The 16,639-nt window shown below is 41.5% G+C and overlaps 1 protein-coding gene across 1 annotated transcript in view; it reads left to right on the plus strand.

Moving 5' to 3' along the window:
* COL17A1 (collagen type XVII alpha 1 chain) overlaps positions 1 to 16,639 on the plus strand; it is a 95,108-nt gene that overhangs the window by 72,684 nt on the left and 5,785 nt on the right. Inside the window, exons 40-52 of the mRNA XM_060241709.1 lie at positions 70 to 129; positions 917 to 943; positions 1,031 to 1,072; positions 1,350 to 1,406; positions 2,760 to 2,801; positions 6,526 to 6,639; positions 8,043 to 8,171; positions 9,479 to 9,556; positions 10,418 to 10,546; positions 12,189 to 12,278; positions 12,845 to 12,955; positions 13,627 to 13,770; positions 15,879 to 16,235. Coding sequence (XP_060097692.1) covers positions 70 to 129; positions 917 to 943; positions 1,031 to 1,072; positions 1,350 to 1,406; positions 2,760 to 2,801; positions 6,526 to 6,639; positions 8,043 to 8,171; positions 9,479 to 9,556; positions 10,418 to 10,546; positions 12,189 to 12,278; positions 12,845 to 12,955; positions 13,627 to 13,770; positions 15,879 to 16,235 — 1,380 coding nt within the window. The remainder of the gene's footprint in view (positions 1 to 69; positions 130 to 916; positions 944 to 1,030; positions 1,073 to 1,349; positions 1,407 to 2,759; positions 2,802 to 6,525; positions 6,640 to 8,042; positions 8,172 to 9,478; positions 9,557 to 10,417; positions 10,547 to 12,188; positions 12,279 to 12,844; positions 12,956 to 13,626; positions 13,771 to 15,878; positions 16,236 to 16,639) is intronic.

A 16,639-nucleotide genomic window follows, 5' to 3' on the forward strand; every position in this document is an offset into this window, starting at 1 on the left:
ACTACTTCAACCAAATGTGTTACCCCTGTAAGTAAACTTTTCTCTGATGAGTTCTCTTTTTCAATACAGGAAACTTCTTTGCTGGCCCACCAGGTCCACCAGGCCCTCCAGGGCCAAAAGGAGAAGAAGGTGAGTGGGCCGCTGTGGCCCCTTTAGTTGTCTGGAGCATCTGAAGCTAAGAATCTGATGAGAAACCTGGGTGGCAAGCCTGTTGTAATCCCAAGGCAGAAGGATAGTATAATAAATAATTGTTTCAGAATCAAAAACATGTTTGTGCAAGAGGCATGAAAGAGATGCAGTTGGCAGATTTTTTGTTCAGAGTAATGATGCAGAAGGAGAACCAGGTGCTTTCTTTAACCTAATTCTGTAGCAATCTGATCTCCAAGAAGTGATGACCAGAATGGTGGTTCTCAGATGATTTTAAATATCCCTTTTTTTGCAGCCCACGGCAACCTTGGGAGCGTTTTCTATATGTGGCTGATTGAATTGTGCTTCTTGATCATTGCTGTGTTGGTATGACATAGTTTGCAGAATGCCAGGGAGTTTATTCACCATTCTGCTGGGAAGGAAGCTTTGTTCTCTCTTTCCTTCAGAACAAGAATCTGCCATCTGTCTCTTGCTGTTGAGAAAACAGGGGCTATAATTGCCCAAACAAGAGAGTTGAATTGACTGGCCAAGCTCTGGCTGTGCTTATGCAGTGCTAATGTAAAATACTGTTTGATCACAGTGGATGTTGTCCTGACTGCATATGATGGAAGGAGTTTCCATCACACTGTATTTATCCAGTTCATATGTGAAAAAGGTTTGGCATAACTATTGATTTAGCATATCTGCTAGTACTGTTGTTGGTCATAGCATATCCTACTAGGACCATCCCTGTGACCACCAGTGATTTAACAGATCTCCTTGTTTGCAGGGTTGCCAGGCCCACGAGGATTCACAGGTACACATGGTCATTTTTTCCTTGTGGAAGGAGCAGGAGTTCACTGTGGGAATCAGCTGGTTGTTTAACTTGTTGTCTTCCTCACAGGTGAACCAGGGCAGCCTGGTCTTCCAGGAGCCTCTGCACATGGTGAGTCTACACACATTTATTTAGGGCTTTACTTCTCACATTGAGTGTTAGCAAATCCAGGACTGCCATCAAATGTCCATTTGGCAGGAAGAACCAGCCGTTCCCAGCTCCCTGATACCTGTATGATGCATTTGGTTTCAAATGTGTTTGTTATATACACATTTTACATTTTTAAAAACCTTTACATAAAATATCTTAGATATACACTGATACAATCACATATGGAAAAGCTTTATTTCTCCTCATGGTTCATTTTCCTCGTGTTCTCTGTTAGCAGGTTCTGGAGTTGCCATCCAAGGACCACCTGGACTGCCCGGACCACCTGGTCCCAAAGGTTTGTGAAGAGCAGTTCCTCTTCCCACAGAGCATAATTTTGTGACTTGGACTACTGCTGAGTGCTTCTGGACAAAATTGTGTGGTGTTTCTGGCTTGCTGTGAGGAAACTTGCTACTCAGTGATCTTATATGCCTAACAATGGTTCTCAATAGCTGGAGATTCAATAATTTTAAAGTGATAGAAATAATTATGGTCAGTCCTTTCAGAAAAAGTTTTTCCTTCCTTTATCTCACTTAACAAGAACAAAGTAGGTCTTACAGTCTTGCTGAACACCTATTTGGATTTTCATCTTCTACAAGATCCTAACTAGAAAGATGGGCCCTTTCTGCTTTTGTGTTTACTACGACTCTCACCTCCCACCTCCGTCTCTTTAAAAACCTGCTTCCATATTCACATGCGCTTTCACCTCACTCTTCCATTGGATTTTTAAATTCCTTCCACATCCTTTTTCCAGCATTATGCTGTCACTCTACTGTATCTTCATAGTTTCCAAGAGTGGTTTTTCAGAGGAGTATTTCCCCCTCCTCCCCTTAATTTACTTCCAAGCCTTAAAAAGTAGAAACATTTCCTTGGACTTTCCCCCACCCCTCCCCTGGCAGGCTAATTGGTCTATTCTTATTGGTCAGTTTCACACTATGCATGTCTTTTGAAATAGGAGATTAGGAAAGTAATTGCCTTTGTCTGACATCAAGTTAGCTTGGTTAATTAAGATGCTGTATTTGTTAATTAATATTTTGTATTTGGAAAAAAAAGTTTCCTTTTAAATTGACTCTGACCACAAACATTTCAAATGTGAGAATAATGCTGTGGAACCTAGTTTGTGGCAGCAGCAGCCTTTTAAAAAAAGTCTGGTCCATCTCAACATCTCCTTTTGTCAACGCATTTCTAAATAACAATGGGGAGAATTCAGACTGCAAAGCACTGTGTCTCTGCCTCCTCTCCAGCTAAGTGATCAGCATTGACTCTCACTAAATTTTTAAAGCAGTGCATGGCAGTGTTATTTTTTTTCCAGCAAACTCCTTGACTACTGATAGGACTAGTAGCAGCCCCACAGTAAATTCAGCTGGGAGAGTCTCCTATTTCAAACAGCGTGCCCAATGTGAAACTAACCAGTCAGGAGAAACCAATCCAGAACACTACCTGGATTTTCTCATTGGTATGTAGAATATGTACACTGCAACTCTCAATAGAAATCAGAGAGAGAAAAAGATGTAGAATGCAGGCACAGCATTCGAAGTAAGCCCAAGTGACTTGACTTCAGTGAAAATCAGAAGTAAGCTGTCTGCAGAATGGACCATGGTCTCATTTGTTCAACAGGATTTTGGTGAAACTTATTTCATCTTTCCTTTAGGTGATGCAGGAGTTCCAGGAGCCCCTGGCATTCCTGGAGGAGGTAAGGGAATATGTATAAAAGGATGCTGTTTGATTGAGAACACTGGATTTATGTAATGTACACCTTTGCATAATGTGCAACTATCAGAGCTTCCTTACAGTTAAACCACACTGAAGTATTATGAGACTCCTTCATGAGAAAATAGCATAAGAGGTTTAAGTCAAGGAGCAGAGGTGCAGTTCACAGCCATTGTAGTATAGTGGTTAGAATGTTGAACTAGGATCTGGGAGACAAAGCTTTGACTCTGCCGTAGTACCTTGTTGGGTGACTCTGGGCCAGTTAACACACTCTTGGCCTAACTAGGGTTGCCAAATCTGACTCAGAAAATATCTGGGGACTTTGGGAGTGGAGCCAGGAGACTTTCACATTCCCTAAAAGAAATAAGTAAAAATACAGCAGTGCAGTTCCCCTGAATGCAGTCTTCATTTCCTCATCCCCAACCAGCTGCACCTCCTGTGTGCTCTCTCTCTCTCTCTCACACACACACATCACATGTCAGCCAAATTAAACAGTTTGCAATCCCACACTTGTGTGGTCTTATCAGGGCAATTTATTCATGAGTTGCTGAAGTTCCAAGTTCTAAAGGAAACCAAAGATTCTAGTTTACCATTTCCTGTGCAAACAGCTTTTGAGAAGATTATAAAACCAACAAACAGTCTGGGCTCCTTCCCTTCCAACAGGCAAGTTGTTCTGTTGGCGCGCCCTGCCCCCATTCAGCCTGGTCTAAGATTTAAAGGCACGAGCACCTTTCTAGAAGAAAGCTGTTCCCAGTATCTTCTTAAGCCTTCTGAGGTTTGAAAGCACATGGAGGGGGGGGAGGAGCTTCCCCCCACCAGCCAGCTGACTGAGGGTGGGAAGGAGCCTGCAAAAGCTGGGCAATCCTCGCTGGGACCTGGGGATTGGCAAGCCTAAGCCTAACCTACCTCACGGGATATAATGGAGGAGAGGAAAATGATATAAGCTGTATTGGGTCCCTGGCTGGAGAGAAAGACTGGGTATAAATTCCGTTTTAAAAAACTTAAATCCATTAACAGTGTGAATGAATTTACACCATTTCCCAGGATAGTGTGGGGTCAGAGGCATATAATTCAGAAAGCTTGCTGAAGCTAATGTGTTTTAGGCCTGGGCAGCATCTGGATGGGACACCTGCTGGGGATCTTGTATAAAATCCTTTGAGTACTATGTTAGAAGAAAGGTGGGGCAAATATATTATGAATATCTGATTAATTTTCAAAGAGGTGGCCATTAAAATAAGCCACTTAGTTCTACAGACACATTTCTGAAGGAAGGCTGTAGCCTAGAATTGCACTAAGGAATAGGAGGTAGTGCTGGAAGATTAAGTCCATGTTATATATTTTATAAGGTGCATACTAAATTCTGTTTTAACAAAAACAGTTTTGTGGCCTGAGTGCATTTTGGAAATTTGCACGCATTTTTTTAGTTGTCATAGTTTATTCTATTGTTTTGTCTGCAAGGGGGTATGAAGAGCTATGCTAAACTCTAAAGCCCTGCCTGGTGACTACCCAGAGTTCTGCTCAGACTGTCCCCCCACCCCCGACCTTTGAGGACCAGACTTGATGTTGCATCTACTGCACACATGCCATGGAAACTTGTAGCTGTACAATAGTTATGAGCTGACCTCTTATTCAGTGGGAGCTCACAGGAGCACAGCTCCTGAACCTTTCTGAGAGTTCCTTCTCCTTGTCCATTGAATGGTATGTGCAACTGCATAACAATCCCTGGATGATCTCCCCCACCTATTTTTCTACAAAATGACCCCTGATTATGAGTTTCCCATAGTAACTCAATTCAGAAGTATTAAGAGGGGCAGACTTAGATCAGGACTGTGCAGGGAAGAGGAGCTTCTGCCTTCCTCCCTGTGTCATTTTTCCCAGCCTGAAACTGCCCAGGAGGGTGTTATTTGACCCATCAAGGTGCTGCACATACACTGAATGCTTATGTCTTGCTGCAAGTCCCCATGGCAGTCACGTGATGCATGCAGACACAATTTAGGGATGCCAGCCACAAGGTGTGATCTTGAATTACAGTTGATCTCCAGATGACAACGATCAGTTCCCCTAGAGAAAATGGCAACTTTGACATTATACTCTATGGGGTTATATTCCCCTGAGGTTCCATCCTAGACTCCATGCCCAAATCTCCAGGAGATTCCTAATCCAGAGCTGGTGATCCTAAAATACATAGTTGGATGTCAAATGTCACCAGATGCTACATGCATTGTTAGAAGCATATCTATTAAACCATAATGGCTAGAATGCTTACTTTCTCCACCAAAAAATGAAAGAGAAAATTCCCAGGATGCTCTCTTCTCTGTCAAATACTTTTCAACATTTGTGATTGTGGATGTGGAAAATACTGACACCGCTGAGTATGTTGGGACAACTATAGTTATAGATGGTATACCTATAGAACAAAGTAGGAATCAAGTGGCACCTTTAAGACCAACAAAGTTTTATTCAGAATGTAAGCTTTTGTTTGCATGCATACTTCTTCAGATGTGGAGATAGGGTACAGTAGGCTGAAATACATGTAGCTGGTGGGTTAAGAGTGTAAACTGAAACAAAGTTAGGATCAAATGGCAATATAGTGTAATAAATTGGAAGACCATTTGGTCTGGATAGCAATAAAAGGTAAGTAGCCCTTGCATCTGCAGTATATCCTTGTAATCTCTGTTGTTGTATGGATCTTTGAAAAGAAAATGGTCAGAAAATTTGGTGCAGTGCTGTTTTGGATTATATGTTTGGTGGGACCCTCAATTAACAATCATACAATTTCAAAGCCTGGACCACTGCAATTACTAGGTGTGCGTTAGCAAATAAACAACCATCTGTGGACAATGTGCTCCACTAGTTTGGGAGGCTGAAGGCCATTTGTTCAGTTTCTCTCTTAAGATATGATGATCACCTGTCTGGTCGTTAACATGAATTGTAGAGGCGGAGATGCATTTGTAGATGGAGTCAATAGGTAAAAGGAATGCTTAACCATTCTTGAGGAACTGATTCTACCCTGCAGATTCAAAGTGGCTGCCCCCACCAAGTCATTTTCCTTTGCAATAAGGTCTCCAAGCATGGCTCAGGGAAAACCACTCAACCAAAGAATGCCAGAGGAATCAAAGATTTCAGGTTTTCACGGCTGGTAGCATAATTAGGGTTTGTAGAATCTTTCAGGCTCAAGTGCCGTGTTCTACTGGAGAAAGTTTTTCTTCTAGACGTTTTGTTCTCAGCTGCGGAGAACATCCTCAGTGGCGTTGCAGCCAGAGCAGGCGCTCTGACCTTCTTGGTTGCTGTGCATTCAATGCACAGCAGCCAAGAAGGTCAGAGCACCTGCTCCGGCTGCAACACCACTGAGGATGTTCTCTGCAGCTGAGAACGAAACGTCTGGAAGAAAAACTTTCTCCAGTAGAACACGGCACTTGAGCCCGAAAGACTCTACAAACCCTAATGCCAGAGCAACACTGGAAGGGAAGAACTGGCAAATTCAGGAAAAGTTAAACATACCTCATGCTTATCAATCTATTGATTCTTCCCTACAAATACCAAACCCTTATTCACATTATACACATGACCCTAATGAGGCAAACATGGGATGTGGAAGTATATTTTCTTTGCAATGTGTAGTTTTGCCATACATGCCAACAGGATGTGCTTTCAGTGCAAAGGTCAGGCTATATTCTTGCTTTTTAAAACATGGGTTACTTCTGCAGCTGGATCAAGAGTTTCTCAGGGCCCTCCAGGTCCCCCAGGCCCTCCTGGACCACCTGGCCTAGGAATTGGTTCAGTGCATGAGATGCAGCAGTATGTTGCTGACTACCTGCAGAGTGAGTACCAACAAGATTTTTGCCTAATTTTCACAAAGCCACAAAGTTTTGTGCCTTCTGCTCCTGATGTTACTTGGGGGCAGCAGCAGCAAATTCTTCTGGGGATAGCTGGGAGAATGTAGGTCAGTCTGGAGTATGCTGATCAGCATTTTATGCAAAATGAGGATAGGGGAATTCTGGAGTGTGGGGTGAGGAGTGTTACACATCTTAACTTCCTTTAAGGAAAAAGTACCCAGTATGTAATAAGTTGGTACTTCGTGAAAAAGCTTTACTAAATTTTTCATTATTGTCTTCTAATTTTTTATGTGCAAAAAGTTGCTTTTAATGGAGATTGTATTTTAAAAAGGTGACCCCAACACCTGCTGACTGAAGCAATACAGTACAGTGCAGTACAGACTCTGGTTTTGGTTTGCCTTTCACAAGTTCCAGATCACAGTTCACTCCTGAGCCCTCTCAGTAGCAAGGAAGCTGATGCTCCACTAGTTTGGGAGGCTGAAGGCCATTTGTTCAGTTTTTCTTTTAAGATATGGTGATCTCTTGTCACATTTAATTGGCTATCATATTTTAACTTGGCTGCCAAGATAAATTGTCATACATAAACTAAATAAACTAAAGACATTTAAAATATGCTGGAAAAAACTTTTATCTTTTAGAACTAGCAAAACATACCCTAATAGTTGTAAAGAATTCCAAGTGTTTATACCTGTAGAGCAACGATTTGGGTTTTTTTAAAGCACTTATTATATATCTAATTTTATTGTTAACTCTATACCACTTTGTATTGAGAATGTAGGTCCAACACTGTAATTTCAGGTACTATAAACGCTAAAGACTCAGAAAAATGGAAAAGTCGCTCCTTAGTGTCTTGCATCTGTTTATATTATTGAAAATTACAAAAAACAGCAGCATTAAATCTAGCCCAATACTTTATGTAGAGACAGTGGTTCTTCCGTGTTTCAAACAAAGGAATTTCCAGTCCTGCTACCAACCTAAGATGCTGCTAAGGGCAAGTGCCAGAATAAAAAAAACAGGATACTGCATTTGCAAAGCATGTGTTAAACCACTGGGTAACAACCCCTCCCCCTAAAGTCTGTGTGTTACAGACTATTTTATTGGTATAAGTATATGATTATTGTTTAGGAAATTTTCAGATAAAGTCAATGAAATAAAACAAAGTGATCAATTGGTTTGATGTTCAGTCTGGCTCTCAAAATATTCTACCCATGCCTTTCTCTGAGAACAGATGGCACATAATTCTTCGAGGATGAAGGGGTGTGGGGAATTAACAAGAATGTGCATGGTTTACCAATATTATTCCAGTAGTGCTGCTGAAGAATCAGGAATCAATGAAACCATAACACACATCCATATCCTTAATGAGTTAACTTCATCCTTCTACTTAGGGGATGGGCGTTATCTGGTTGCACCTCAAGGCCCACCAGGTCCTCCAGGTCTTCCAGGAATTGTTACCATTGATGAAGACTCATTAGACTATGGCAAACTGGCCCGTCATGTTATGAACCACATGTCTGGTAAGTGTTCTCTTTCCACAAACCAAGTTTCTGTTCCTCCAGTTAGGCCTTCATCCATAAACCAGAGCATAAGAGAAAACACGATTTACTATTCTCCTGTTCATGAGAAATGTCACTTTCTTGAGAACAGCCTTTACCAGCCTTTGCCTCTAGTTGTGTCACAGTCTTGTGTCCTTTCATTTGAGATTTGGGCCATCAGCAACATCTTAAACATTTCCAGTCTTTTTGCTGTCTTGCTCTGCAGCAGACATAGGCTTTTGGTGTTAGTGAACCTTCTCTGTAGGTGTGGTGCCAGACTCCAGTAGGGGTTCCTTCTGCACCATATTCCCCTGAAATCCATAACACTTCTGTACTGCTTTTCGATTAATTGTGGACTCTCCATGCTTTAAAAAAAGTCAAAGCACATGTTCAATAATGAAAAGGCTACTTTTTGTATGAAAAGCTCTAATTGCTCTGTAGAAGAATACCTCACAATTTCTTTGGAGCCATTCCATGTTGCTTTGGTTGGCAAACCAGGTGCAATATGTTTGATACAATCTGATAATATTAATTGAAATAAAAGCCTGATCTTATGTGTCTCAAAAGTCCCCCTGAATTCATGAGGTTGTTTCCTAAGGAAATGTGAGTAGGATTGCAGTCTTAATCATGTATTTGTAAACTTTAGTTCTGTTGATAACAATAAAAACTAACAACTTCCTTTGCTGGATTATGCCCTTGGACATACTCAGTGGCCAGATGTATTAAAGGCCTTGGAAACACAAGTTTTTAGTGAATTACATTACATTACTGAGTGGAAGATACATGGCAAAGTTGTCCACTGGGGACTAAATAGTTTGGATTAGGAAGGCCACAAATAAAAGTTCAAATCCACTAATTGGTCATATAGCCCATCACTTTGTTTATAGAGCAAACATTTTCAGTGTCATAGGAGTGGTGGAATTCTAGCAGGAGCTCCTTTGCATATTAGGTCACACACCCTGATATAGTCAATCCCTCGAGAGTTTACAAAAAAGAGCCTTGTAAGCTCCTGGGGGATTGGCTACATCAGGGGTGTGTGGTCTAATATGCAAAGGTGCTCCTGCTAGAATTCCACCACGGTCATAGGCAAGGTATCAATCCACTTACAGAACCATGGTACTACTGTGATGTTTTCCACCATGGTGGAGCAAAATTCTGGACTTAAACTCTTTTATCAACTTGTAACATTTTTGGCCATTTACGTCTTTTAAGTTTAAAATTTCCCTACCAGTCTTCCTTTATGTTTGTGCTCTTGGATGTCATTTCTCTGAGTACATTTCTTCTTCTAGCTTTAGGTGCCTCTTGGACATCTTCCCATTCATCCTCATCAACAACAATTTATGATGATCTTCTTGCCATGCTACAGAGTAAGTGGGTAGCTCAAAGATGGCAAGGATTTTGCATCATGCAAGATTCTTCATGCTTAAAAAGATACAAGGAAAATTTATTTTATAGGTTGTATTTATAAAGTTACTGTTAGGCAGAATAGTTTGCTAGCATATTTCTAAGTAAGAAGGATGCCTAGTCCCACCTTCCAGTATTCTGGTCAGTAAAGAGGGAGATACTAGGATGACTGACAGCCAAGGGAAGCAGTTTTAATTACCTTTACTTTCCTGACACTGCATGTACCAGCCAGTGACAGGGCAATTTTAGAATTTGTTTGCTCCAGTTGCTGGATTATACTCATGGTTATCTATATTTACTTGGCTAGCAACATGCACTTGCTGCAGTTTGATAATATATTTGTATGCCCATGACACATGGTTCATTTCTCCAGCATAAGCATACTTGGCACATGGGGACACTTGCTTAATGTAATATAATTTCAAGAAGATTTGACTACTTACATCCAAATTTTTGCTATTTTCCATTTTTTGTATAGTGACCTTGTCTCATGTACCTTTGGGAACGCCTCTATAGCATTTCTGGCTATGGAATGGCTTCTAGAAAGTGCTTCACTATTTTCTATCCCCATGCTCTCAGATAGGAAGAAGCTGCTTCATGCAATGGAGATCTCTCTGAATTAATTAATTTTCTTGGTACCAACATGATGGCTGAAAGCTTGGGTGAGCCTTGTTAGAAGTTAAATACACATAAAAGCACATGAAGAGTTGCTTTATTAGGTTAGAATTGAATCCTTGCATTTTAGGAAGGATTTCTGCTAATTAATTTTGATTCAAACCAGCAAATCAGACAAGTGAAACTTTGATTTTTCTTATCTTTTTAAGGAGAAGATGTTCGTCAGCTATTAACTGGACCTCCAGGTCCTCCTGGGCCACCTGGAATGGGAAGAGATGGTTTATCTGTGTCACTGGACTATGATGAATTAACCAGACGAGTTGTCAGCTACATGACTAGTAAAAATTCCTTTTAGAACTCATTCCTTTAAATATGCATAGCTATTATTCTGTGATTTAGGCCAAAAACCCTGCTAGCATCCATGTATGGCTCTATCAGTCCTGCTATGCTATCCATCCTACCAGATATTGTGTGTACAGTTGCATTGATGGCTCCTTGGTGCAGAAATGCTCAGAATGCTGAAAATGTAAAGGGCTTTCACTCATGCAATGATTATACTTCACCCATCTGATGCTACTTAGTATTTTTACGTTACAAAGTTTGGCTGTATCTCATTGTAGTGTGCCCTGGCTGGCCCTCATTGCTGTATTGAGAATTGGCTTACAGCATCAGCATAGATCCACTGGTTGTGATGTTGTACTGCAGCAACATTTGATGTGAAACTTTCTAAGGGTTGTATTCTGCTGTCTGTGATCATACAATTTCGTCTGCCCTCCCCTCTTCCAGGATTCCTTTTCAATACCAGGGAAGTTTATTCCCAAAATGGAGGAATTCGTATGTACTAATAGCCCATGTGAGTTGAGTGGTTGCAATGGGGAGGGGAAAAGGCAACATTGCTCCTTTCTTCTTCTTTCATGAGCAAAGCTCCACGCATGCATGAAGCAGAAAGGATTATCTTGTTCCCTTCCTCATTGCAGTCATCTGACTTTTGTAGCTGCTAGGATGTGCTAGCCACTTGACCCCAGGAATACATTTTCCCAGCCTTGGAAAGGGCTCTGGGGGAGGGGAGGTTGGGGAAGATGCTGGATCATCAGCACGTTCTTCTAGCAGTTAATGGGATCCAAGCCCAACTATTTATTTCCCACCCTTACTGGGCCAGGAGGGTGTTTCTGACTATGAATCATAACGCATGTTCTGCCATAAGATAATCAGTGATAAGACAATTCTTGATTTCCATCTGCACAGAATAATCCATAAATTATGGATGTATCTTGACTTGTTAATTCACAGTATTTGTCAGAATAAAATAGAGATTGTACCCTATCCAGAGAACATTTGTCCATCAGTTTGGGATTGTGGCTCATGATAGTGTTAAGAGTCACTCATAAATTAGATTTTGCAAGTGTCCATGGTGCTACAGGAGTGCTTTGAAAATGGACATCAGAAATGGACTGGGAAGTTAAAATGACCTAGGAACTCACTAGGCTGAGTGGCACATGCAGTGCCATGAACCATTGGTAGGGACCACTTGGCTCCAACCTGGTGAACAATGTGTGTCAGTTCAGCCATCATCTCCTGCATCGCTGCCAGTCTGCTGAACTGAGTGGCCCCAGCTGTGCTATCAAAGCTACTGGAGTTTGACTCTGCTTTTTCCTGTTGCCAGTAGGCCCCAGGGCAATGGCCCAGTGGGAACTTTCCCTATAAGTTGAATGGCCATTTCACCCTGCTGGTCATTTTACAAAGATGCTCTCAATGAGCTTCTTCTATCACATTTACTACTTCAGTGCACTAATCAGCATATATTCCCAGAATAAGGCTTTGAATTAGAGTAGTAAATAGAACTGTTATGTTGTTAACATTCTGTCTACAATGTATGAACTATGGACAACATATAACTTTCTTTTCCATTTTTCTTATTGAAATCTATAAAACATTTCATTTTCTAGATCTCTTACACCCTTTCATTTGTTAATATACTAGGTTCAGGAATTGGCATTGGACTTCCTGGCCCTGCAGGTCCTCCTGGTCTGCCAGGAGCATCTTATGGTGACATCGTAGCCTTGCTCCAAGGTATGCCTTGCAGTGCTATCAAGCTATCTTGGTGGGTCATGTATATGTACAGGCCAACATAAGACATCTCACACTGGAGCTGCCAGCAAGAACTGATGGTTCATTGTTTCATTCTTCACCTCTCTCCCACTCTGGTATAGATGCACAGATTTAGGTCTCCTTAATTCAGGTTCACCTCACTAATTGGAAGCAGATGACTAGAGATTAAACTGGGCAATTGAATTCAGGATGGAGAGTGGATTCCCTGCCCAGGGGAAAGCTATAGCCCATCTTTCAAAGGACATTTGTACCTTATGGTTGCTTTTAGCCACCTACAAACTGCGGAAACATAATCCAGATGTACAAGATGGATAATTCTAACTATTCATTGTGGCTTTTTTCATTTGCTCAATCTTCATACCCATACACACAAATAACAGAGTGAGCCTTTTGTGTAAAGGATGGTGATTCTGCCAGGGAGGCGTGGGGCGGGTTGGGGTATGGGAGTCAGAAGTGCTTTGTCTTAGATGGCATAGAGAAAAGCAGTTGGTGTTTCAAACACTCATTTATTTCCTTTGTTCTTCCAGCCTCAGAGTTCAGTGGCATCGTAGGGCCACCTGGCCCCGCAGGCCCACCAGGAGTTCCAGGAAGCTCTCTTTCTACCTTCACTGCAGAGGATATCTTCACATACTTGCAAAGTAAGGAGTAATGGAGTCTGCCATATGCTATATTCCTGTAGTGCCAGGTAGCAGCCTAAGCCACCACAGGGGGAAGATCTGCATGGCATCCTAGGACAGAATAAGGAAATTTAGCCACATGCTGTTCCTTACACAGCAACCTAGTGCTCCCCAACATTAGGACATCCAGATGGGAAAGGAAGATGGAGCAGTGTAGCATGATGGATCAACTGTTCAGAATTCTACTGGGCCAATAAAACCATCAGCAGCCTAATCCTTTCTTGGAGCATATGAAGGACCATTATTTTATAATTTTGTCTGTCCAACCATTTTGCAAATACTATCATAACATTTCAAGGAAATCATATTAAGAAACAATGGTGGCTTTTAACAGAGTGTAGTAGACTATGTACTAATTAAAATTATCCTTGAGAGATCCTTACTGAATGTTGAACATATAGCTATCTTCACACTAAGACAGACCATTGGTCCATCTAGCTCAGAGTTGTTTGCTCTGGCTGGTAGCAGCTCTTCAAAATCAAAGGCAACGAGGAGCTTTTATCAGTGCCTGCTACCCAAAATTATTTAGCTGGATATGCTAAGGGAGGGACCTTGCTCTATCTGCATATAAAGTGTAGTCTCTCTCTTCCAAAAGTTGTTTAATTAACACAATATCTTCTTTTTGCTCTCAGGTGCAGGGTTCTCCACAATTCCTGGTCCCCCCGGGCCACAGGGACCTCCAGGACCCCCAGGCTTTTCAGGAACTGGCCTTGAGTCCTATGGTAACAAGATTTGGACCGATGAGTTTAGGAGTGAATTGATCCAATACCTTACTAGTAAGACCCTTTTCATTCTGCTATAACCAGCTGTTGCTTTTCCTCAAATGCTAGGTATGGGCCTCATTCTGGCTGTCTGCCTAGGGGTGATCTCATACTGTTTTGTAGCAGCTGAGAAATACGTACACCAGCTGTTATCCTAGTCCCCTGAAAAACTGAAAGTTTTCATTATGGTTTTAGCTTAAGGAGAACTCTTGTATCTAAGTTATAGTTTAATTTATGACTGTAACTTAAATTATTTTAACTGTCTATAGTAATGATTGTATTTTATTGTAACCATGGTACTTACCATGCCTGTTAGCCGCCCTGAGCCTGCCTTTGGCGGGGGAGGGCGGGATACAAAAATAAATTTATTATTATAAGGTTTCTTAATTTGGAAGTAACATTTATGGAAGAGACCATTTTAATTTGTGCTTCTTTAATGGGAGGCAAAAGGTTACATGAACTGGGGTACCTGCACCTCCTCAGAATGCCCCCCCCAAAGTAGTTCCAAAAACGGACTCTTCTGTGGGGACTGTCTTGGACATTACCCTGAAATGCTGCTCCTATGGGGCATGGTTACATTAATTGTAAACTCTGGGATAATATGTTTAAGCAAGAGCTAAACCTGGTTATTTTTGTGCAACAACATACATGCCATGTATATTGTATATAACAGACCACATTTATTTTGTAAATCCCTGCTAGTTTGTTGTTTGCCTCCAAGGAGAATCCTGGGAAGTTATTCTAAGCTCCCTGGCACTGCTAATCTTCTGGAAGACCTCAGTACTTAAGACCCAGTATAGTGTAAGAATTAGAGCATCAGACCAGGATCTAAGAGACCCAAGTTCAAATCCTCAATCCGCCCTGAGCCTGCCTTGGCGGGGAGGGCGGGGTATAAATAAAATTTTATTATTATTATTATTATTCAATCTGTACTGAGGCTCATTGACCCAGACACTCTCTCTCAGCCTATTTTATAGCATTGTAATGAGTGTGAAATTCAGGAGGGAGAACCATGTATGTCACCCTGAGCTCCTTGAAGGAAGGATAAAGATGTGATAGAGATAGATGCATGCATATGCAGCCTGCTTGTACTGGTCCAATAAATAGAATGAAAGGGAGGAATCCAAGAGCAAGCCAACCATCCTCCTCTTCCTACATGTTCCCAGGGTAAATTCACATGACTGAAAGCCCTCATGGCCAATACAAGAATTTGCATAACACATGCATCAGGAGTTTCACACCTTCCTGGTATGCAGGTGTTGTTTTGCAGCTACAGCCACAGTGTATGTGGAGAAGGGGGTTCGGCCTTCCCCTTGCACTGTTTTCACAAATTGAAATGGCTATGGGGAGCTATTTGCTGTGCTGTGAAACTTAGTTGTAATAAAGACTACATGCAAGCTCCCCATCAGAGGAAATAGCAGCTCCTTGAGGCCATTTCAAATTTATGAAAATGACTGGGGTGGGGGGTGGGGTTAAAGCCCCTTCTCCAGTATGCCACTGTTGTGACTGGAATACAAACCTTTATATACCTGGGAGGTACAGGGTTCCTAGTACACATACATGCTGGCCACAAATGCTTTCTATCGTATAAATTGGCCCCCAGCTAAATATTTTTCTTCACAAGCTCTACATGTTGCAGATTTTGACAATCTGTAGGGTTTGGGTCTTCAACAGCACATCTAGAAGATATTAAGACCATTGATCATCTAGCCCACAACCATCAGCTCTGACAGCAGCTTTCTAAGGCAAAGAGATATTTCCTAGTATAGCTACTTGAAATTGATTTTTAAATATAGTTGCTGGAGATTGAAACTGGGACCTTCTGCATGCGAAGTATATGCTCTGCTGCTAAGCTCTGAGGTCAGAGATTGAACTGAACATTACGAAGTTGTATGGATCATTGTAAACTAGTCAAGTAATCCACAATACCCAAGTGGGACAGAACTCAACCTCAATCAGTGCACTATGGCCAGCCTTTGGCAGTTAGCACTGCTGATTCCTTCCTGCTGCAGTGGAATATTACTACCTTTCATGACTGTCCATACTCCAACCGAACAAACTATCTCTGTCACCAGAGTCTTCATGATTAGTGCAGTGCCATTAACACCCACTTTTTATTGTAGGTGATGACATCCGTGGTTTTATCAGAGGTCCCCCTGGGCCACCAGGGCCACCTGGACCATATGGAGATGGAAGCATTATGTCTGGATATTACAGAGGGTCTGCAAATTCAGAAGCATCATATGGCAGGTCCATGAGTTCAGACGTATCCTATGATGCCACAGGGAGATACAGTGGTTCAGTGGGAAGCAATGGAGCACACAGTGGTGCACTTGGAGCAGGTGGATCTTATGGTGAATCATTGAGCACAGATGGATCACAGATGAGGTCAACAGGGGCTGGAGGATCTTATAGTGGATCATATGGTGGACCATTGGATTACAATGAGCTGGCAGTTCGAGTGTATGAAAATATACAAAGTAAGTTTATTCTTCTGCTATCTTAAATGTTCAGACTGGACAGCTATACTTTTCATTAAAAATAAATATCTAAACAATAACCATACTCTAAAACCTACCAATTTTTCCAGTTTCATTAAGATACATGCTTCTGGAAAAATAGTCAGTGATGGTATAGAGAAATTACTGAAGATAATGGAGAAGTGATGAGAGTTTTATTTTTGATAAGCTTGTTGTATGGACTCGATACTCATCTTGTTCTTTAATCAGTTTTCACAATCTCTGGCGATGGTGGATTGATTTGGGACACGGAGCTTGAGTAACAACCAAGTTGTGTTTCAGCTGTTCAATGCAAACAAAGTGCAACAAGTTTCCATAAGGCTCAAAATGATGGATTATATGTGGAAGAAGTGCCTGGAAATTTT

This window comes from Heteronotia binoei, chromosome 6, assembly GCF_032191835.1.
Source record: "Heteronotia binoei isolate CCM8104 ecotype False Entrance Well chromosome 6, APGP_CSIRO_Hbin_v1, whole genome shotgun sequence".
NCBI classification, from domain to species: Eukaryota; Metazoa; Chordata; class Lepidosauria; order Squamata; family Gekkonidae; genus Heteronotia; species Heteronotia binoei.